Below are 23,829 nucleotides of genomic sequence, written 5' to 3'. Positions count from 1 at the left end.
CCTAATAAGGTGCTTAGTAAACATTGCTGTTATGAAATTTGAACAATAAAGGTGTGTGTGTATATATGTAACATATCATATATAATACTATATATATTATACTACATATTGTATATACTGTATAAATTACACTGTATATGATGTAATTTGTATTTATAAATTAATATTAATATAATAAATTTATAATAGATTTTAATTAATTTAATTAAATTGGTTGATTTAACATATTGTTTATATAATATATCTTTAACAAAAAGGTATATGTATGTAAACTGAGGGGAAGCACACCCATTGGTTCTCAGACCTCCATGCTCCTAACTCCATGTTCAGGAATTGTTCAGAGTACCATGTAGTACCAGGGATTGACCCAGAATCAGACACATACAAGGCAAATGCCTTAACTCCTGTACTCTCTCTAATACTCTTCTCCTTTGTTAATTTTTAATCTTTATAATAGTTTTATGAATCTACCATTTGGGGAAGAGTTGGGCCACACCCAGCGGCACTCAGGGGTTATTCCTGACTTTGCATCAGAAACTACTTCTGGCAGGTTCGGGAAATCATATGGGATTCGAGGGATCGAACCCTACTCTTTTTATTTATTCCATTTTATGGATGAGAACGTTTAGCCCTAAAGAAGTTAGTTCTTTATACATAGCTGGTAAACGACAGAGTCTGGCTCCAGAATTTGCTCTTAATAATTTTGTTATGCCTCACTGCACTACACCAATAAGCTAGGTTTCTATCTAGCTTATTGCATTTTTGTTTTTTATTAAATCACTAAGATACAGAGCTAAAAGTTTGCTCGTAGTTGTTACAGTCATACAATGGTCCAACACCCATTCCTTTACCAGTGTTCATTTCCCACCACCACTTTCCTCATTTTCCATGCCCAGCTTCTTTTACCTCTCCTAAGTAATTGAACTGTCTTCTATGTTTTGTAGTGGAGTTGTACCCAGGGCTACTCCTTGTAGAATGCTTCAGGGTTGCTCCTTGTGGTACTCATGGAACCATAAAATGCCAGGGATCAAACCAGTTTCTCTCCACATACAAAGCACATGCATTAACACTTTGTACTGCCTTTCTCAGCTCATTATCTGCATGAGTCTCTACTCTCTTCAGTAAACCAATGCTTCATAAACTATTTTTTACTGTTAAAAACTGCTCTGAAAAGAAACAATTTTATACTATTCACTCAATTATTATATTCCAGAATTGAGTTTTTCTCAGGGATCTGGAAAGACCACAGGTTTCTCATATCTTAATTTCAAACCCTGTTGAAATTTAAAGTACATGTGAGCATGGGGAGAAAAAAAAGTTGGATTTTTTCACATGCTCTTTTCTATACTCCCAAATGATGTTTCTGATGCAGGGATTGTGGGAATCCTACTAGAAGTAGTCACAGGTAGGATGCTTGCCTTGCTCATGGCCACCCCAGGAATGATCCCCAGCTCTACAATATGGTCTCCTGAGCCCCACCAGAAGTGATCTCTAACTATAATGCCAGGCATAAGAACTGAGCAATATCAAGTATGGCTTCAGAAACAAAAAGCAAATGTGGTCACATAAAGGGGGGATAGAAATAAGAGACATAGTTTATTATTGATTCAGTGGTTTTAGAATTAGTTATTTCCCTAATTTATGATCTGATCAGAAAGCTCTAATATAAATCTAAGAAGAGTCATCGACCGTAGGAAGAAGCCTTAACTTGGACTGTCAGAGTTAGGAGGTGATAATTCTCTTCTGTAGTTCCTGAATCAAGGGGACAGAGGTAGTATAGTGGGTAAGGTGCTTGGTTGCCTCCCCAGATTCAATCCTTGATACCCAGATAGCCCCCTGAACCTGCCAGGAGCAATCCCTATGTATGGAGCCAGAAGTATGCCCTGAGCACAACCTGCTGAGGCTGCCAAAACATATAAAATATCTGAATCAAAGTAGAACTAAAAAAAATTTTTTTGTTCCTTTGCTTCTTGTAGAAATAAAATTCCCTCAAAAGGGTCTGATTTTTCTGTTTAGGGTTCTTAAAAATCTGTCTTATCTTAAGAATAAAAAAAATCTGTCTTATCTTATTCTGGAGCTTACCTTGATTGCTCTTATTTCACATCAGTTATCAAGCCCTTTCATTTATTTTTAATATTTCAATTCAGTTTAGTTCAGTGAACAAGTACTTACTCTAGGAGAGAACACCTTAGTATATAAGGAACCATCAAGGTATATCTAAATACAGAAGTAGTAATGTAGGGTAAAATTACTCATCCAGGGTCAGAACAATTTGCAAAAAAAGGTGATACTTTGGGGCTGGAGCAATAGCACAGCGTTAGGGCATTTGCCTTGCACGCAGCTGATCCAGGATGGACCTGGGTTCGATCCCGGGCATCCCATATGGCCCCTCGAGCCAGGAGCGATTTCTGAGCACATAGCCAGGAGTAATCCCTGAGTGTCACTGGGAGTGGCCCAAGAAACAAAAACAAACAAACAAAAAAAGTGATACTTGAAGTGTGTGTGTGTGTGTGTGTGTGTGTGTGTGTGTGTGTGTGTGTGTTTTACCAGGAGTCTAACCCAGGACCTCATATATACTAGGCATATGCTTTTCCACTAAGCCACTCACTCACTCAACTCTTGGAAAGGACTTTTCAAGGATAATAGGATTAATTAAATCGGAATAATGGCAAGGGAGCAAAATATTCTAGCCAGAGGGAGAGCATAAGTGGAGAAATGAAAGCCCCACACAGCGTTGCCTGCTTGCTATAGTAGTGTTCCTATAGAATAGAAGCTGACTTTTCTTTCTGGGCTGGTACAGAATAGTCTGCTTCACTTTTTTCCGTTCTCGGCATCTTTATATACTTAAAGCCGAAATCCCCAAACTTCTTTGCCCTGCTGCCGCCTTTCCAGGAGAAAAAACAAATTTCTCAGTGCTCCCATTGGGCACCAGACAATTCAACTGACCCCTGGGTCATTCCAGCATTATTCCTGCAGGCAGTTTTGCCTACTTTAGGAAACACAGGCCCTGGAGCATCAACCTGGATTTTTTTTTTCATTCTGTGATTATTGAAGGTCTTTATTATGTGATTATTGAAGACCCTATCAATCTGGACCCTGTGCCATTATTCCTAAAGACATTCATCACTACATGTTGACAATGAGGTGTCTGTCCATGATGGGACCTTTTCTTTTCTTGTCTTTTTTTTTTTTTTTTTTTTTTGGATTTTTGTCTTTGGTTTTTGGCACAGAGCCAGAAGTAAACCCTAAAAAAAAAATGCTCAGGAGTTACTTTTAGCTCTGCATTCAAGAGTCACTCCTGGTATGCTTGGGAGACCATATGGGATGCCAGGAATTGAACCCAGGTCTGCAAGGCAAATGCCCTACCCACTGTGATATCACTTTGGTCCCAACGGACCTACTCTCTAAGAGTAGCAGGAAGAGCAATCTTTCCCTGTATCTATGTGGGCATATAGGTTTCATAATCAGATTTGCACATAATTTTGAAAAGTTTTTGGAGTTCAGGCACTAATATGAAAATAGTGTTGTTATTATTTTTTAGTTTTCATAATTTATTATATGAGGGAACTCAGTTTGATGTTTTTCTGCTTTTTTGCTCAAGCAATATTACAATAGAATAAAAATACACAATGGAAGAAAACAGGAAGGGGATACATCTGTTGCATTCCTTTTTGTTTTGTTTTGTTTCTGGGCCATACCTGGCAGTGCTCAGAGGTTACTCTAGCACTGCACTCAGAAATCACTCCTGGCAGGCTCAGGGAAACCATATGCCAGGGATTGAACACAGGTTGACCATGTCCAAGGCAAATGCCCTAACCAATGTGCTATCACTCCAGCCCCATTTGTTGTATTTCTGAAGTACTACAACTTTGGTCTCAGTCTCTAAAAAGAAACTTTAGAGGAATTCTTACTCACTTCATTCTAAATTGAAAGACATAAACAGAAAGGTTACATTTAAATTAATATTGTTCTAAAAGGAAGTACTGTGAAAATCCAAGCAAACTGATTTTTCATGTAATTTATTTGTAACTTCTTTTAAGGATGCGGGACAGTTTTATGCTAAATATAAAGAAACAAGACTGAAGGAAAAGGAAGATGCACAGACCAGAGCTGAACTTGAAATACTTCAAAGTAGGTTCTTAAACATTGCCTTACTTGGTTTGGCAGTCTCTCATAAAGAAAACTGTTTACATTTTTTCTTAAATTCAGCAATTTAAAATTCCATGCATTGAGTCACTCTAACCAGTTGTTTGCATGTAATTATTCTTTTTTTTTTCTTTTTTTTTTTTTTGGTTTCTGGGTCACACCCGGCAGCACTCAGGGGTTACTCCTGGCTCTACGCTCAGAAATCGCTCCTGGTAGGCTCAGGGGACCATATGGGATGCCGGGATTCAAACCACTGACCTTCTATATAAAAGGCAAACACCTTACCTCCGTGCTATCTCTCCAGCCCCCATTGCACTTAATTATTCTGTGCACTAAATACTGTATCGGCAATGACCTACCACCATTAATTCCATAACAAGAAATAAAATCAACATTATTCCTTATGATTTGAAGGTATACAAAATCTAAATAGCCCAAAAATGTTCCAATTATTCCAGTAATTGCTATTGACTAGTGCCAAATATTTTGGGGGACCACACCCAGCAGTGCTCAGGAGTTACTTCTGGCTCTGCATTCAGAAATCGCTCCTTGCTTGGGGGACCATATGGGGTGCTGAGGATCAAACTCGGTCCATCCTGGGTCAACCACGTGCAAGGCAAACATCCTACCGCTGTGCTACTCCGATTCCAGTGCCAAATATTTCTAATTGATCATCTAACTTAACGTTACAGTATTAAATGAGACCTAAAAATATTAATGACTTTGTTCTGAAGGTCTTTGTTTTGCTTGTACTATGATGTAATATGAAAAACCAACAGAATTATCTATGTATTAAAATCTTTCATTGAACACTGTAAACCATTCTTATTGACTTTAGGAAAATCTTTTTGTCCAATGTTTCCATTTCTTCATCTTCCCAGTACACGTACAAACTACCCCTTTATCTTGCTTTATTTTTATTCAGAACACTGAACACTGAAAAACATTAATGAATTTTTTCATGTGTCTATGATCCTTTTCCCCAATAGAATGTAATGGCCATGAGACTAGAGAAGCTATTTTTTCCACTACTTTGTCTATCCAAGTACCCTAAAGAGTCCCTGGCACAAATAAGGCTGAACATATGCCTTGCATGTGGGGCCTTAGATTCCATCCTTGCCACTGCATAGTCCCCCAGCTGATCACGGAGGATTCCTGAGCTCAAAGCAGGAGTAGCCTCCAAATATTGTTGAAAACCCAAAAAAATCAAAATTAAAGAAGAATCATAATTAATGGGATGAATTTAGGATTATATTGATTATATACAAAACTTCGTTGATGTATATGTTGGAGAGATGGAGTGGGCAAAGAATTATTATTATTCTAAAAAGACCTAAGATCAAAATAGAAACTGGATAGTAATTGTTGAAATAGTTATTTTCCCTTCCCACTTTCTGTAACAACCATAATTCACACACTTTAGGTTATGTTGCTCACTGCCCACAGGAGTGTCACACAACTTGATTTGTAATACTAATATAACACCTGGCCAGTGTGCTGGAGAGAACAGGAATTTAACTCATGACTTCATATTTACAAGGCAGAAACTTCTGCTACTAAGCCATCCCTAGAAAAATGGGTATGGTAGGGCTGGAGAGATAGCATGGAGGTAGTGTGTTTGCCTTGCATGCAGAGGGATGGTGGTTCGAATCCCAGCATGGTCCCCATATGGTCCCCTGAGCGATCCAGGAGCAATTTCTGAGCATAGAGCCAGGAGTAACCCCTGAGCACAGCCGGGAGTGACTCAAAAACCAAAAAAAAAAAAAAAAAAAAAAAGGGTGTGGTGTGGATGCATGTGGGTGGGCAGGTATGTGTGTGTGTTTATGTGTTGCCAGTAGTCAAGAGCTCATATACTGAGCCACATGCCAGTTTAACTTTTATGTAATTGTTACTTGCATAAAATATCACAATATGGAAACTCTTTTTAAAGAATCTGACCATTTTTCGAAAATTTTTCAACAATTTTTGTTCTCCTTAAGAGTTTGATAGCAATTCCCAAACCAACTTGAAAATTATTTTGTTTTATTGTCATTAGAAAGATGTGCAATGAAACACAGTGAAACCTGGGCCAGAAGGGACTACATTTTTTGTTTTGTTTTGTTTTTGGGTCATACCCAGTGCCACTCAAGGATTACTCCTGGCTTTGCGCTCAGAAATCACTTCTGGCAGGTTTGAGGGACCATATGGGATGCTAGGAATCAACCCAGTGTTGTCCTGTGTTGGCCACATGCAAGGCAAATGCCCTGCTATAGCTCTGTCCCAAGGGACTCCATTTTTACAACCTCAAGTTAAGTTTCCATTTAAGGCTAAACAAGGCTAAGTTCCATGTAGGGCTAAGTTTCTGTCCCAACAATAATAATGCAGACCCAATATCCTATAAACTACAATATACTGCCCCCCAGCAATAATGATGCAGAACCCAATGCCCTATAAACCACAGCATACCACCCTAGATATCTAGCTATAAAAGGACATTATGAAACACCCTAGACAACAGCCAATCAATTTAAAGTCCACAACTTCTTGCTTCTAGCCCCATATAACCTGATTTGTGACCCCTGAATGGGGATACCTCTTGCAGGAGATGGCCCTGATCATTCGATCAGTTTGTAGTTTGTTGGTAGATGGAACAAAGCTTTGCCAGTAAGAATGTATTCAAATTTGAAATTCATCACTAGCTTATCAATTTATTAGAACTGAAATGGAAAAAGTAAGTGCCAGGGAGCAGAAGAAAAACAGTACTCATGCTAGGCTAGTGGTTAGACATTCTCATGTTTTTTAAAAACATCAGTGGTATATTTAGAAAAGGTGGTGTAACATTAAGAATATTAAAGAACTTTCACATTGCTATTACTAATGTCAGAACCTGTCATGTATTTTTTAATGTAGTCTCTAATGGTTACATGGAAAGAATCTTTTAATTATTTTGTTAACTTCATTACAGTGTTCTGCATTGTATACTTTAGAATTAATACATAAAATCCCCAAATCCCCCAGTGTGCATTTCATTTGCCCCTATCCTTTTTGATTTTAAAGACCGTCATTGGAATACTGAGTTCATAATAACATTTTCATCTGCTTAATTGAGTAAATGCATCTCATGCAGATTAGCAGTGCTATTTTATGCTGCCTGTTTTTCATGACCTAATTGCTAATCTGCCCTCAAGTCTATCTGCTTTACTGCTGAGATTGTGCAGTATCCTCTGAGGCCTACCCTAGAACTACACTGAGTAGTGGTGCACTTTAAAAATGGTGTTTCAAAGGAGAAATATGAAGAGTGCTTTTTTATAAATATCCTTCTGAGAAGACTATGCAAAAGTACTGTTGTCTATATTTGAAAATTTTGGCACATATTTCTTGATTATAAATTTCCTAATCAGTTTTGTGATTTAAATGGAATTTCTTTAAGAAATAAAACACATGAATGAGGAATAAAAAGAGAAATTGATTGTAAGACCTACATCCAATACCTATTTTTTTCTTTTCAGCCACACTGAATGATGCTTAGTGCTTACTCCTGGCTCTACTATTCAGGATCACTCCTGGTGGTCTCAAGGGACTATATGGGATTCCAGGGACCAAACCCAGGTTGCCCATATGCAAGGCAAACTCCCTACCTGCTGTACTATTGCTCTGGCCCCATGGCCTCCATTATTTTTATTGTGGTAAAATACATAACATAAATTTTACACTTTAACAATTTATAGTTTAGTGGTTACACACAAGGAGAATGGTAGAAGGATAGAAATATATCTGAATATTTTCCTGTCTTTTTAGTCTGTACTTTATATGATTTAAAAACAAAAACTTGAGCAGAGATATAGGACAGCAGGTAGGGGTTTGCCTTGCATGCAGCTGACCCACAGTTAGCCCTTTCTGCAGCCCTCCTATCCCTGATACCACATGATCTCCTGAGCTTCGCCAGGATTGATCACTGAGCACAGAGCCAGGAAGATCACTGAGCACAGCAGGGTATGGCCCAGAAACATTAGGCCCTGGAGTAGATGCCAAGAAATAGAATCTGGGACAGAGAAACTCCATTCATTTTTTTAAATGCTTCATTGTTTTCCATAGAGACTTAACCAGACACAGCCCCACCAATAGAGAATAAAAGCTCCTTTCCCCTGCATCCCTACCAGCTCTAGTAGCTTCTACTCTTTTTGATGTGTGCCAGTTTCCCTGGGATGAAGTGATATGATTTGCATTTCCCTGATGATTTGATGAAGAACAATTTTTCCTATACCTACTGGCCATCTGTTGGTCTCCTAGTGGTGTTGAAACACATTAACACACTTTCTGGTGCTTAGGCGCTTGTTTTCCATTTTTGTGTCCTCAGTTTTTTTTCTTAATTCCTTTGACCATTGTTTTATTTGATTATTTAGTTACTAATGCATTTTATGAATTATTTATATATTCTAGATATAATTCCTTTTTTTAAGACATAGTTTATAATACTTTCTCCTTTTCTGTAGCTTGATTTTTCATTTATTACCTCTTAATTTGGGGGTCACATCTGATGATGCTTGGGGTTACTCCTGGCCCTGCATTGAGGAATTATTCCTAGCAGTGCTCAGGAGACCATATGGGATGCGGGGATTGAACCTATGTTGGGCATATGCAAGGAAAGCATCTTACCCCCTGTATTCTCTCCAGCTTCTTTGTGACTTGCCTTTTATTTTCTCTTTACTTCCCCCCCCCCTTTACTTTTGTTATCATTATTGCAGTGACATGGGCCACACTCATTTCAATGCTTGCTAAGGGTTATATATTTGGATTATAATGCTTGCCACAGAACACACATATTTGATTTTCAGACACCAGAGACCACACAATTTATTGTGATACCAGGCATCCCAAACAACAGAGCTTCTAGAAGCTTGCTCAACACTTGGGACTCTGCTGGGGTTCAAACTTGCTCCTCACCTTATGCTTACATGGCAGATATTTTCCCAGTAAGTCATTTCCAGGTCCCATTTTTATGATTTGGGGAAAGACGTATTTAGACTATACTTGGCTGTGCTTAGCAACTATTCTTGGTGGTTCTCAGGGGACCTTATGTGGTACTGAAGATTCAAATGGGGTTTGCAGAATACAAAACAAGTTCTTTTATGATTTTCTGTTTGCTGATAACAAATACTGCCAATTTTCTTTCATGTGCAGCTATCATGGTATTCCTATCATTTCTGAAAGATATTATTACTTAATATTGTATTTTTATTGACATTTCTATCAATATTTGAATAATCTTGTGCCATTATTTTCTTGTCTGTTAACATTTGAATTGTTTGCCCCTACTTGTAGGATCTCATTTCTCTCTTGCTACTTTTGATAACAGTCTCTTTTCCTTTTCTTTTTTTTTTTTTCAGGTTTAACTATTATGATCTTGCTAATCAAATACACAGAGCATGGGGAATTAGAGAGATAGTAAAGAGATTAAGGCACTCACCTTGCTGGCATCTCACCCCAGTTTGGTCCCTGGCACCATATATGATAACCCAAACACTATCAGGAGTGATCCCTGAGCATCACTGCATATGGCCCAAAACCAAAAATATAAATAAAATACTGCTGGGGCAAGGGAAATAGCTCAAATGGTGTAGCACATGTGGAACACATGCCTAACGTGTAAGAGATCGTGAGTTTAATTCTTATCACCACACACACCCCTCCAACTAGCTCTGGTGGCCTCTTAGCAATATTAGGGGCTTTATGTTCCCTGAAACCATCACCACCCTTCTCCCAACATCAGAGTATGGCCTCTCTATATCTAAGAAAGCAAATAACTCAGTAGTTATTGCACAATAACAAAATATGCTATATGTGTTCCTTTAAGACAATCTGTGCATAAAATAGTAGAAATTATTATTATTTTTGGTTTTTTGGTGTTTTGGGCCACACCTGGTGACACTCGGGTTACTCCTGGCTATGTGCTCAGAAATTGCTCCTGGCTAGGAGGACCATATGGGATGCCTGGGATTGAACCAGGTCCATCCTGGATCAGCCACATGCAAGGCCAACGCCCTATCACTGTGCTGTCGCTCTGGCCCCTCTTTTTACTCTTTTTTGTTTCATTTGTTAGTTTTTGGGTCACACCGGTGCCGCTTAGGAGTTACTCCCAGCTATACACTCAGAAATCGCTCCTGGCAGGCTCTGGGGGGAATCATATGGGTTGCCAGGATTTGAACTGGGGTCTGTCCTGTGATGACCGCGTGAAAGGCAAATGTCTTACTGCTGTGCTATCACTCCAGCCCCCCTTTTTATTCTTAACAATTTTTTTTTTGGTTTTTGGGTCACACCTGGCAGTGCTCAGGGGTTACTCCTGGCTCCATGCTCAGAAATCGCTCCTGGCAGGCTTGGGGGACCATATGGGATGCCGGGATTTGAACCAATGACCTTCTGCATGAAAGGCAAACGCCTTATCTCCATGCTATCTCTGGCCCCTATTCTTTTTGTTTTGTTTTGTTTTGTTTTGTTTTGGGGGGGGGGGGTTGAGCCACACCCGGCGGTGCTCAGGAGTTACTCCTGGCTGTCTGCTCAGAAACAGCTCCTGGCAGGCATGGGGGATCATATGGGACACCGGGATTCAAACCAACCACCTTAGGTCCTGCATCGGCTGCTTGCAAGGCAAACGCCGCTGTGCTATCTCTCCGGGCCCTGGCCCCTATTCTTAACAAACTTTAATAACTGTTTCTTTTCAAAACATTTTTAGAACAGAAGAAAGTTAAAGTTAAAAAACAGAAACCTGAATTTCCAGTATACACACCTTTAGAAAGTACATACATTCAGTCTTATGATCATGGAACTTCTATAGAAGAAATTGAGGAGCAAATGGATGATTGGTTGGAAAACAGGAACAGAACACAAAAAAAACAGGTAATCATCTTTTTTAAATGTGGAAAGTTTTGTTTGGTTATTGTTGTTTTGTTTTGTTGTATTGTATTTTTGTTTTTTAGCCACACCTGGTGGCGCTCAGGGCTTATTTCTGTCTCTGCGCTCAGGGGTCACTCCTGGTGATGCTAAGGGGGTGCATAAGTCATGCCAAGTGTCAAAACTGGGGCAGCCTTATGTAAGACAAATATTCTACCTGCTGTATTATCATCTTGGACATTTAAAAATTGTGTTTTGAGGGATCTAGAACAATAGTACAGTGGGTATGATGTGCCAGTAACACATTTAGTCCACTGATCCCACTAGGCGTGATTTTGAGTAGAAAGCTAGAAGTACTCAAGTACTGTCAGGTGTGACCCAAAAACAAACAAAAAATGTGTTTTGAGTTAAATACATAGAGAGAAATAATAAAAATACAGATATACAGCTCAAGTGGAATAATGTTAACTATTGCTGAAATCAAGTAATAATATCTGTGGCCAGAGCCTCACCAGGCTTCTTTCTGGTCTCTATTTTTCTTCCTTCCTTCCTTCCTTCCTTCCTTCCTTCCTTCCTTCCTTCCTTCCTTCCTTCCTTCCTTCCTTCCTTCCTTCCTTCCTTCCTTCCTTCCTTCCTTTCTCTCTTTCTTTCTCTCTCTCTCTTTCTTTCTTCTTCCTTCCTTCCTTCCTTCCTTCCTTCCTTCCTTCCTTCCTTCCTTCCTTCTTTTTCTTTCTTTTTTCTTTCTTTTTTCTTTCTTTCCTTCTTTCTTCTTTCTTTTCTTTCTTTCTTTCTTTCTTTCTTTCTTTCTTTCTTTCTTTCTTTCTTTCTTTCTTTCTTTCTTTCTTTCTTTCTTTCTTTCTTTCTTTCTTTCCTTTCTTTCTTCTTTCTTTCTTCCTTTTCTTTCTTTCTTCCTTCCTTCCTTCCTTCCTTCCTTCCTTCCTTCCTTCCTTCCTTCCTTCCTTCCTTCCTTCCTTCCTTCCTTCCTTCCTTCCTTCCTTCCTTCCTTCCTTCCTTCCTTCCTTCCTTCCTTCCTTTCTTTCTTTCTGTCTTTCTTTTTTAGGTTTTTGGTTGTGGGATTACATCTGGTGCCTCTCAGGGATTACTCTTAGCTCTGCACTTAGGGGTTACTCTGGTGTAGTTTCTGGGTTCATATAAGATGCTGTAGATCAAACTGAGCTCTCTGCCATCTGCAAGGCAAAAGCTCCAGTATCTAGTTTCTATCTTTCTTTTCCACCCAGAGGTAATGAGTGTCCTAACTTTTATTTGTTTATTTGTTTGTTTTGGGGGGCACACCCAGTTACGCTCAGGGAACTCCTGGCTATACACTCAGAAATTCAGAAATCGTTCCTGGCTTGGGGGAACATATGGGACACTGGGGATCAAACTGTGGTCCGTCCTAGGTCAGCCGCATGCAAGCCCTAATGCTGTACCAATGCTCTGGCCCCAAGAATGTCCTAACTTTTAACATCATGGTTTAGTTTTATTTGCTGTCTGATGATTATAAATGGAATTTTTTTTCATAGTCCAATCAGGCTACTATAGCAAAAGTATAATAGTCTGGGTGACTTCAACAACAAACATTTATTTCTCTGAAGTTCTGAAGACTGGGAAGTTCAAGATCAAGGCAGACTCTATCTTTTAGGGCCCTCTTCCTAATACCTAGGCAAAAATTCCTAATCCCTAATTTCTAAGAGTCTTCACATGGTGGAGGAAGTGAGAGAGCTCTCTGGAATCTCTTCTATAAGGGCACTAAACCCATTCAGGAAGACCCTACCCACCCTTATGATTCAGTCATCTTTTAAAGGCCCACCTACCTTTGTCATGCAAGCATCTATGAAGCCATCTTGAGAATCAAGCTATTGAGCTATCTATTACTATAAACATTTTTTTCTTGTCCCTTAAAATCTTTTATAAAATACCCTCTCCCCTTTTTCTTCCCTTTGTTCTTAATGATCTTGCTGTGTGCTTAGGTCACACACATACTCCTGGTTGTGGTGCTTGTGTGTTTTCATGGCTCTGGGTCATGGCTATGGGACTTACCAAGGTCTTTTTACTCCTTTTCCTTGAGGCATTTGGCCATGTTTGTGCTCAGAGTTACAGACTTTAGTTGTGGCTCTTGAGTTGCAGTTCTGGGATGCTAGAAAAATGCAGTGATAATGGTTCACTGCAATGCCCACACATGTGCTTGCCAAATTCCACTGTTGACCTGGTACTTGCACTTCCCTTTTTTCTTGTACTTCACTGGGAGTGTTTGCCTACTGTGTTACTAGAAATCATGGACAGGGCCCAGGGCCCCTGAGTCCTGAGTTTTGAAATTCAAACAGAAGAGCTTAAACAGATCGTACTTAGCACATGTAACCACTCTGGGATTTAAATTTTTAGCCATCTACTTGTGGGGCAGGCTCTCTGATCCATGGTCCCTGGATCTCATCTTCAGACCTACACTTCTGATTAATTCATTTTCTGATACTACAGTCACTCAGCATGCACAGACCCACAAATACAGAATTATACAATGTGTGCTTTGTTGTGTTTTTCACTGAGTGTATCTATGTTTCTTCATGTTCAGATAGTGTATCTTTGTAGGATTAAGTAATATGTTCTGTTGTATGAGTTTTGTTTTTTCTTTCTTCTTTTTCTCTCTTTCTCTCTTCTTTTTTTTGGGGGGAAAAGGGGGGCTTGGAGCCAAACCCAGCAGTGCTCAGGGGTTACTCCTGGCTCTGTGCTGAGAAATTGCTCCTGGCAGGCTATGGGATGTCAGGAATTGAACTCAGGTCCGTCCTGGGTCAGCCACATGCAAGGCAAACACCCTACTACTATGCTATGTCTATGGCCCCGAGTTTAGTTTTCTTAATTCATTTACCCATTGGTGGTCTTGATTTCTCTCTAGTTTCTGGCCATTCCCAGTAAACCCACTAAGAATATGTAAGCCCAAGTCCTTGAGTGGCCATGTGCTTTCATTTCTTTTAAGTGAATGCCTTATATGGAGTAAGCAACTGCTATATCTGATGAAGTATGCACTTAAATATTTAAGAAACAGCCAAAATGTTTTCCCACATGGCAGTTCGATTTTTACATTTTGACAAACTGTGAGAACTATCATTGCTCTAGATCCTGGCTAGTCTTTGCTGTTTTTATTCCTTTTAGCAATTCTGGTGAAAGAGTAGGAGTATCACATAGTGATTGTAATTTGCCATTCCCTAGTGATTAATAATGGGGAGTATCTGTTGTGTTTAATTTTCATGTAAATATCTTCTTTTGTTTGCTATCGGGAAGATTAGGTGAATCTTACCCTCTGGTGCTGGGTGTACACAGGATTAAGTTCATATTGCATACTAGATACCTTCTTTTAGAATGTAGTCTCTTCAAGTCAGTTGCCAAAATCTATTCAAATCTTCAATTTATCAGAAAGTTTAAAATTCTTACATACATTAGATGTAAGTTCTTTGTTACCTGTGTTTTACAAATCTTGGCTACCAGTTTATGACTTACATTTTATTTTATACCTCTTTTTCTATAACATAAATTTCTTGTTATCATTGGGATTTTTTTGGTTGGTCGGTTGGTTGGTTGGTTGGTTGGTTTCGGTTCAGGGCCATACTTGATGTTGTTCAGGCCTTATTTCTGGCTCTGGACTCAGGGCTCAAAGATTACTGTTGGCCAAAATGGAAAGGAAAAAGAAAACCACCTTTATTTAAAAATAATATCACTTATATAAAAATTTATTTGAATAAAAAAAGCTACAGGAAGTAATGATTTTCGAAATGTGTATAGTAACAGGTCAATTATGGAAATCAGTTGTGTTTCTGCAAACTTATAAGGAACATCAGAAACTTATAGAATAATAACTTAGAGAATAATAAATACTTAAGTATAAATTTGACAAAAGATGTTGCTGTGAAAAGAAAAGGACATAAGAGTCTTACAACATGTTCATGATTCAAAAACCAATCATACAAGGATTTCGGTTCTCCCTGAAATTAATTAGTAGATTCAGTTCAAAACATCTCAGCAAACACTAACAACTTGATTAAATACTTTAGATAGAAATGTAAAGAGAGTTGGAGGGATAGGGAGTTTGCCTTCACACAGCAGACACTGGCGTGGCAAGGTCCAGCACTCAGTATTCTCTCTCTGATCCCTTCATGTCATGAAGAAATCAGAGTTTCTCCTATATTATCATCTAGAAATGTTATAGTTTTAGTCATATTTGTCTGTTCTCCATTTAAGTCAGCCTTTGGATATAATGCAAGGTGAAGGTTAAGGTTCACACTTTTTTTCTTTTTTATTTGACAAATTCGAGTCCAGTACCCCTTGTTAAAAAGGTGATTTTTTTCACATCTAGTTGTCACAGGACCTTTGTTGAAAATCAATGAACTATATATGTGCTGATTTATTACTGGAGTTCCTATTTGGTTTACTAGTTCAGTTCTATTAATCTATATGTCTATATTTAGGACAATTTAGGAGACATTATTGATTGCATTTGACTTCCAATCCAGTATTTAAATAGTGAGAGAAGGTTTTCTCTTTCAATCTTGGGAAATATTCATAATTCAAATATTGGGAAGTATTCTCTTGTATTTCTTACAAATATTTGTATATCACTTTATCTAGATTTTTTAAAAAATAGCTTGTTATCTTTGAAAAGATTCTATTTTTTCATCCCAAGTTGAGTTTACTGGCAAACACTGGTAGTGATATTCCTTCGTTTTAAATCTGTCGTGGTCTGTGTTATCTGTACTGCTCCGGTATCTCACCCCTGACATTAGATTTTTCTGGGTTTTTTGTTTGTTTGTTTGTTTTTATTTTTTTGCCATATCCAGTGACACTCAGGGATTACTCCTGGCTATGCGCTCAGAAATCGCTCCTGTGTTGGGGGACCATTTGGGTCGCTGGGGGATCAAACCAAGGTCTGTCCTAGGGTAGCGCGGGCAAGGCAGATGCCTAGTCACTTGCACCACTGCTCAGGCCCCAGATTTTTCTGTCTTGGTTTTTATTTTGGTAAAGTACTCTAGCACTCCTGACAAGGCTGGGGATAGAAATCAGATTGGCCAAATACAAGGCAAATTCCATACCTACTGTACTCTTTTTCTAGTTTCCATTTTTCAGATTTGCATCTCATTAAGTTTTGCTATTAATTTTTCTTTAATCTACTTATTTTGCATTTGATTTGCTACTTTCTAAATTTGAAAGCTCTTGATTTAATAAATTTCTCTTTTCTAGTAATTCTATAAATGCCTTTGAACAATGGTTTATTAAAAGTAGGTATATCTTTAACATATTCATATTTAAACATTTATAGTGCCTTTAGCTGTGTCCCCAAAATTTTAATACCTTGTTTTTATTTTCTCTCAGTTCAAAGTATTTAATTTCCCCGTATTTCTTTTAAATCCTATTGGGTTTCCATTTAATAAATTGCTTTCTATTTGTATATAGTTTTATAATGATACTTAAGTATTCCTGTCTATTAAATCCTGGGTGAGCATTAATCCATTTGTATTTAATATTATTAGTAAATTTTTTTGGCTATGCCTCAAATTATCTTAACCTTTTACTTCATGTCTTTCCTGAATTTTGTGTTAGAGGTTGAATTGTATATTCCTAAATTCAAATTTAGTTTTATTATTATTATTAGATATATTAACAAAATACTAAATTCATAATTTGGAACCCAATTCCTAGTATTTTAGAGTATAGCGTTTCAAAGTAGATGTACTTTGTCTTCAAAATACATCACATATGTAATCAATTAAAGTGAGGTCACACAAACACAGGAAGATCTCACTTATCGGTGGTATGTTGAATAACTGGGCAAGAGAACTCAGTTGTACAAAAGGAGGGATGCTGAGATCACCCTTGATGTGAGTGTAAATGGAGAAAGAAAGAAATCAAGAGTGGAAGTATGAAGAGGTAGATGGGAGAACTGCGGGCAGTAGTTATGGGCCTCAGTCAGCAACACTGAGAACATGAGAGTCAAACTACAACAACCAAACTTTAAAATGCACCTGTTGAGGAAGAAGGCTGGGCTGGGGGGAACACTGGTGAGAAGTTGACTCTGGTGGTGGGATTGGTGATGAATAATATACCTAAATCTCAGTTATGAATAATTTTGTAAGTTACCATTTCCTTTAAAGAGAAAACTCTATTAAGAAACAACTTTGTGGGGCCGGGCAGTGGCGCTAAAGGTAAGGTGCCTGCCTTGCTTGCTCTAGCCTTGAACGGACCGGACCGCGGTTCGATCCCCCGGTGTCCCATATGGTCCCCCAAGCCAGGAGCAACTTCTGAGCGCATAGTCAGGAGTAACCCCTGAGCGTTACCGGGTGTGGCCCAAAAAACCAAAAAAAAAGAAACAACTTTGTGGGCCCGGAGAGATAGCATAGTGGCGTTTGCCTTGCAAGCAGCCGATCCAGGACCAAAGGTGGTTGGTTCGAATCCCGGTGTCCCATATGGACATGCCTGCCAGGAGCTATTTCTGAGCAGACAGCCAGGAGTAACCCCTGAGCACCGCCGGGTGTGGCCCAAAAACAAAAAAACAAAAAAAGAAAGAAACAACTTTGTGAATCATAGTGCCTTTATAAAAAAAATTAAAGAGAAAAATTTAAAACCAGAAAAAAGTGAGATCACATTAGAGTTTTATATGCAGAAGTGTGATTATGCAGCTGATCCTTTTCTGGTTTGCCTTGCTTAAAGGCCATAGTCTTTTCTCATTTGAATTTCAATGTTAAACTATCATAAAATATATACTCTCAATAAATACTTGTTAAATTATTCAACTTGTCCAAAGTAACTTATCATAGTGATTTCTGCTGAAGAGAATGTGTTAATGTGGAAAGTAGAAATCAAAACATTGGATTTTGGTGGGATTTTTTTTTTGGGGGGGGTCAAGGTGGTGGAGGCTTGCTAGTGTGGTGTTCAGAGCCCCGGGGATCACTCTTGGTGACCTTCAGCCATCCAGGATAAACAATTACATGCTGGAGTCCCCAGATGTGTTGCTCCAGGTCCCCCACATGGTGCTCAATAGGAACCAGTGATGTTTAGGGTTGTGCACAGGGTGAGATAAGCTTGTGCTTGAACCCTACACAATACCCTCAACCCCAAATCCTGGAGTCTTGAGATTAGGAGGCCTGAGTTCCAATTAGAGTTTCACTGTATATTACTGACATAATCTGGGGCTTAGTTTTATGTATAAAGGTCTCACTACCATTGCTGTAAACTCACAAACTAAACCATGCACAAGCAGACAGGAACTTCTAGGGAAGAGAGTCCTGGGTGCAGTACATAGCAGTGAGAGATATGTACAATGCCTCTGGTTAGCTCATGTTAAGTCAGTTGCATAAGGAAAATACTGTTTGTTGCTGATTTTACTGTAGTAATTTTATGCCAACAAAGGAAAGTATAAAGTTTTCATAAATATCAGTTTTAACATCATTTGAGTATCAGATGTTGTTCTTTGTGCTTTGCATTTTAAATAACTCATTTTAACTCACAGTAACTCATTGCAACCTTTATTCTCCCTTTTACAAGAATTTGCTTGATTTTCATACTTACTCTGCTATATTTTGCTAATCATATATAAATTGTCATCTTTTAAAAAGGAACTTTACATGCTTTGAGTAGTATAACTAAAGTAAGCATTTATCTATGGGATTTTGTACACTTTTTAACCTCTTGGAAAGATCTAACTAAAATCATTTTTCCCATAATGTAGCTATACTTTATTAGAAACAGTTTAAAATAAAATAGCAGGTGTCCAAATAATTAGAATATTAGATGAAAAGTGAAGTTAAAGTTATTTTTATGATTGCCTGGCATAATTTATAAGTTATTTTGTTTTTTCCTAATTCCCAATATAGTTCTATATTGTAAGTCCAATAAGCATGTGTGTGAAAACAACATTCATATATGTGACTTTAGAAAAGTGGAATTTTTAGTAAGCCAAATTATATGCAAAAAGGGGATTTTTCACAATACAATAATGCTCTCTGCACGCCTGTAATCATTGCAGCGCTATTTAGAATAGCCAGAATCTGGAAACAACCCAGATGCCCTTCAACAGATAAATGGCCAAAGAAATTGTGGTACGAAAGAAAGAAAGAAAGAAAGAAAGAAAGAAAGAAAGAAAGAAAGAAAGAAAGAAAGAAGAAAGAAAGAAAGAAAGAAAGAAGAAGAAAGAAAGAGAGAGAGAGAGAGAGAGAGAGAGAGAGAGAGAGAGAGAGAGAGGGAGAGAGGGAGGGAGGGAGGGAGGGAGGGAGGGAGGGAGGGAGGGAGGGAGGGAGGGAGGGAGGGAGGAAGGAAGGAAAGAAACTGTGGTACATATTCATAATGGAATACTCTGCAGCTGTTAGGAAAAATGAAGTCATGAAATTTTCCTATATATGTATGGACATGGAAACTATTATGCTGATTGAAATGAGGCAGAGAGCATTTGCCTTGCATGCAGCCAAGCCAGATTCAATCCCCGGCACTGTATATGGTCACCCGAGCCTGCCATGATCATTTTCTGAGCACAGAGCCAGGAGTAACCCCTGAGCATTGCCAGGTGTGTGGCCCAGTCCACCACCACCACCACCCCAAAAAAAAGAATGACTTCTTGAACTGGAAAGATGATAGCATGGGTAAAGTTCTCACTACTACCAGAAATGAGCACCACCTACTGTGGCCCCAACTCCCCTATTCCCCAAATCTCAAAGTTTCCAAACAAATTTATAGCTCTTAGCCCATCCGCATCAGTGAAGAAATCCATGTCATCATTCTGTGGGATCATTCAAATGATCTCTCCACAAAGAGTACCACTTTGAAATGGCCACTTAGTCGTATGAGCAGCCCTGAGTCCTTCCATGGTGAGTTTTCATTTGTCTTCCAGCCAGAATCTGTAGATTCTGACCTGGCATGAGAACCACAAGAAACTGTCCTCTGTCATGCCCACCTAAACAGGACCTTCACCACAGCCCCAATCTTGCCTCAGTGAACAACACAGCCACCTTCTATTCCCTTGGAATGTAGTACACAGCCCCACAAATCCATAAACTTGTCTCCCCTATTTAATTTTACTTGAAGCCCAAGAAAAGTATAATCTGTGGCAAAAGCAAAGTCCACACCAAATCTTTAACTATTCCCAGGTTATCTTTTTCTTCCCATCAAATCTATTTCATTTATATTCAGATTTTCTGCTGACACAAATGAAGTCACATAAATTACTTCAGTCTACACTGAAACTAGCACACATTTGAGTGATAAAAAGCAAACAATGTGTTGATATTATGCTGTGCTACTTTCTTTTATTTGGGGGGGGAACCACACCCTGCTGTGCTCAGGTCTTATTCCTGAAGAGGTTCAAAACTTGGTAGGATGTATGCAAGACCTACCCACACTGTCTCTCTAGCCCCCATGCTGTGATGTATTCTTCTTAGCTCATCTTGTTAGAGAAGTTTTCACTGAGTGAGGGGAAAATAAAGAATAATCCGTTTTGATGTCAGGTTTTACAGACTAAAACAAAATAAAGGCATAGAGTTAGAAACTATCTTTGTAAGAACTGAAGTACATACCTGAGATTTATACATTAATTTGCTTGCATCACATTTATGCATGTATATATGTATATGTATTAATAGGAAGCAAATACTGAAAATTAAGTGAAATATACATTCAAGGGGCTGACACAACTTGTCTTAGATAGCTTGCATTCTTTCTTTTTTTCTTTTTTTTTTGTTTTTTGTTTTGTTTTGTTTTTGTTTTGTTTTTGTTTTTTGGGCCATACCCAGTGCCTCTCAGGGGTTCCTCCTGGCTCTATACTTAGAAATCACTCCTGGCAGGCTCAGAGGACCATATTGGACGCCAGGAATTGAACCCGACCCTGTCTTAGATAGCTTTCTTAAAAAGTAATGGGTATACGGTCATGTTGGTGTGTTTTCATCTACAGATAAACATGCCCTAATCTTTAGTTTTATAAAATCTCATTTCAAAGACTTTCATAGATAGCTGAGAAAGTTTTTAATAATCATTTCTCAGGCGCTGGAGAGATAGCATAGAGGTAGGGTGTTTGCCTTGCATGCAGAAGGACGGTGGTTCGAATCTCAGCATCCCATATGGTCCCCCAAGCCTGCCAGGAGCAATTTCTGAGCATAGAGCCAGGAGTAACCTCTGAGCACTGCCGGGTATAACCCCAAAAACAAAGAAACAAACGAATAATAATTTCTGACATGACATTTAATTTTTTATATGTAATTTTGTTTTGTTTTGTTTTTCAATTTCGATGTTGAGAGCCAGAGAGATAGTTTAATGAGTAGGGTGATTGCCTTGCACATGACTGGCCCAGGTTCAGTCCTTGGCATCTCATATCGTCCCCTGAGTACCAGGAATGATTCTTGAGTGAAGAGATGGGAATAACCCCTGAGTACTTCTGGGTGTGGCCCAAAAGCTTAAAAAAAATTTTTTTCTACATTGAAAACCATTTGTAGTTAATTTGAAGAATGCGAGATGATGTTGACAATTAAGTCTTTAAAGAAGGCCTTTAGTTAAGCCTGGACATCTTTAGATAATGGCAACTCCCATGCCACCTGCTCGGTTCTGCCTTCACTCTCATTACACTGATGTTGCTTTGAAATCTGAGAAGGCTTCACTCTTCCCAGTAACTAACCTGTTGCTTGTTTCAGTCAAGTAATATATTACTGATTGGCTGAATACCATATCCTGTTTATTCCCTGCCCCTCTAAATGAACCATTTCTGTCTCGGTTAGGATTATGATGTTATATCAAAGGCATACTTAAATAAATTAAAATTTTTGTAGGATGAAGGAGATAATAGAAATGGTAAACATGGTAGATTTCTATTTTCAAGACTAGATTTTCAATAATACCTAAAATATAACCAGGTAGTTGTATGCAGAAAGAATTTTTCAAAATCTTCATGTGTTTCTGATTTCACTATTAGCATATAAGGTATTTTTTTTCTGATTGTATATTATAGGATTAAGTTTGTTTTGTTTTGTTTTGGAGTTTTGGGGGGCCACACCCAGTGATGCTCAGGGGTTACTCCTGGCTATGTGCTCAGAAAACACTCCTGGGTTGGGGGACTATATGGGACACTGGGAGGATCGAACCGCAGTTCGTCCTGGGTCAGCTGCATGCAAGGCAAACTCCCTCCTGCTGCGCCATTGCTCTGAACTCAAAATTAAGTTTTTGTGCTTTGTATTGTATTTCCTAATCCAGTCCCATTAATTACCATATTTTTTCTCTATAAGACACACTTGACCATAAGACAAACATAGTTTTTAGATGCTCTCCTCCCCTGCACTCAGGCTTAACCTCCAGGCAGCATTAACTCCATAAGACACACTTTTAGGAGGAAAAGGTGTGTCTTATGGTTGAAAAAAAAATAAGACATATAGTTTACTATATCAGGAGAGGTTAAAGTATAATTCCTAAATATTTTCCTGAATGCTAATTTATTTGCTTGTCATTTGTTTGACTGCCTCATCAACGTGATCAGTTTCTTCTCTTCCATGTTGAATCTGTGTTAAGATAATGGCATGTGCAGACCCCATCAAATTTTCTGAAAAATCACATTTTCCTCACCTAAATATACTAAAAAAATATGAAATTAATTCTTGGAAGAAAAACATGTTAAGAAAAGACACCAAGGGGCAGGAGAGATAGCATGGAGGTAGGGTGTTTGCCCTGCATGCAGAAGGACGGTGGTTGAAAGCCCAGCATCCCATATGGTTCCCCGAGTCTGCCAAGAGCAATTTCTGAGCATAGAGCCAGGAGTAACCCCTGAGTGCTGCCAGGTGTGACCCAAAAACAAAAAAAGAAAAGACACCAAGGGGCCAGAATAGTGGTGCAAGCAGTAAGGCGTCTGCCTTGCCTGCGCTAGCCAAGGATGGACTGCAGTTTGATCCCAAATTACCCCCCAAGTCAGTAGCAATTAGCTCCTTAGTGTCACTAGTTGTGCCCCCCCCCAAAAAATGAAAAGACACCAAGGAAAGATATATTTAAGCATGTTAAGGAGTAAATGATAGGCCATGCTCTCTAGCGCTTTAACATAATGGGAAAGTACCATTAATAAAGCTAGACACCCTACCGCTTGAGCCACTGCTCCGGCCTGGTCATCATTACCCTTTTTATAATGACTTTAAGCAACAATATTGAAAAGAAATTCTAGAAATGATAGAGAAATAAAATTTAGACTTGCCTCTAATTGTAATTAACAATTGGACCAGCTATAAGTATTTATCTGTCAGACTGTTGAAGAGGGGAAAGGCCTTGTCTTTTTACTTTGTGTCCTAGTGTTTAGCGCAGTGCCTTAAAGTGCTAGGCCAGATTGAGAGCTCAAAGGACTGGAGTGTTTGTCCTGCATGCAGGAGCCACAGCACCACATTGTCCTCTTAATCACTGTAGAGAGCAGCTCCTGAGCACTACCCAATGTAGCCTAAATCAAATGAGTGTTAACTTCATTAGTTCAATCTTTAAACTTTTTTCAATACCTACTAGGCTGTGAGCCAGGATATACATGTGTTTCAACTCTACTAAATATTCCCAGTTTTCCTAAGTAATTTTAATCAGTTTATACATCTACCTCCAGTTTATAAGAGTTCTTGTGGTTCCATGATACAGTCAATATACCAGGTATTTAATGTCTTTTTTCATTTTAGTGGATTCTCCCAATGTGGTTTTTTTTTTTTTCAAACAAGAATTTTTAATTGAGAAGAAATTCTCTTAACATGAAACCGAACTTCCTTTAACTGTGTGTGGGCACTATTGGTGTTGGGTGTGTGTGTGCCCAGATGGATTCTGCAGTTCTCATCCTGCCAATTT

At 38.6% G+C, this 23,829-nt stretch overlaps 1 protein-coding gene across 1 annotated transcript in view; it reads left to right on the top strand.

The window, feature by feature from the left end:
* The window catches only part of DNAJC1 (DnaJ heat shock protein family (Hsp40) member C1), a 149,928-nt gene that overhangs the window by 85,811 nt on the left and 40,288 nt on the right, over nucleotides 1-23,829 (top strand). Inside the window, exons 7-8 of the mRNA XM_049777841.1 lie at nucleotides 4,041-4,131; nucleotides 10,856-11,019. Of these exons, the coding sequence (XP_049633798.1) occupies nucleotides 4,041-4,131; nucleotides 10,856-11,019 (255 nt within the window). The remainder of the gene's footprint in view (nucleotides 1-4,040; nucleotides 4,132-10,855; nucleotides 11,020-23,829) is intronic.

Source organism: Suncus etruscus, chromosome 7, assembly GCF_024139225.1.
Source record: "Suncus etruscus isolate mSunEtr1 chromosome 7, mSunEtr1.pri.cur, whole genome shotgun sequence".
Classification (NCBI taxonomy): Eukaryota; Metazoa; Chordata; class Mammalia; order Eulipotyphla; family Soricidae; genus Suncus; species Suncus etruscus.
This window is presented reverse-complemented; position numbering and strand designations above follow the sequence as displayed.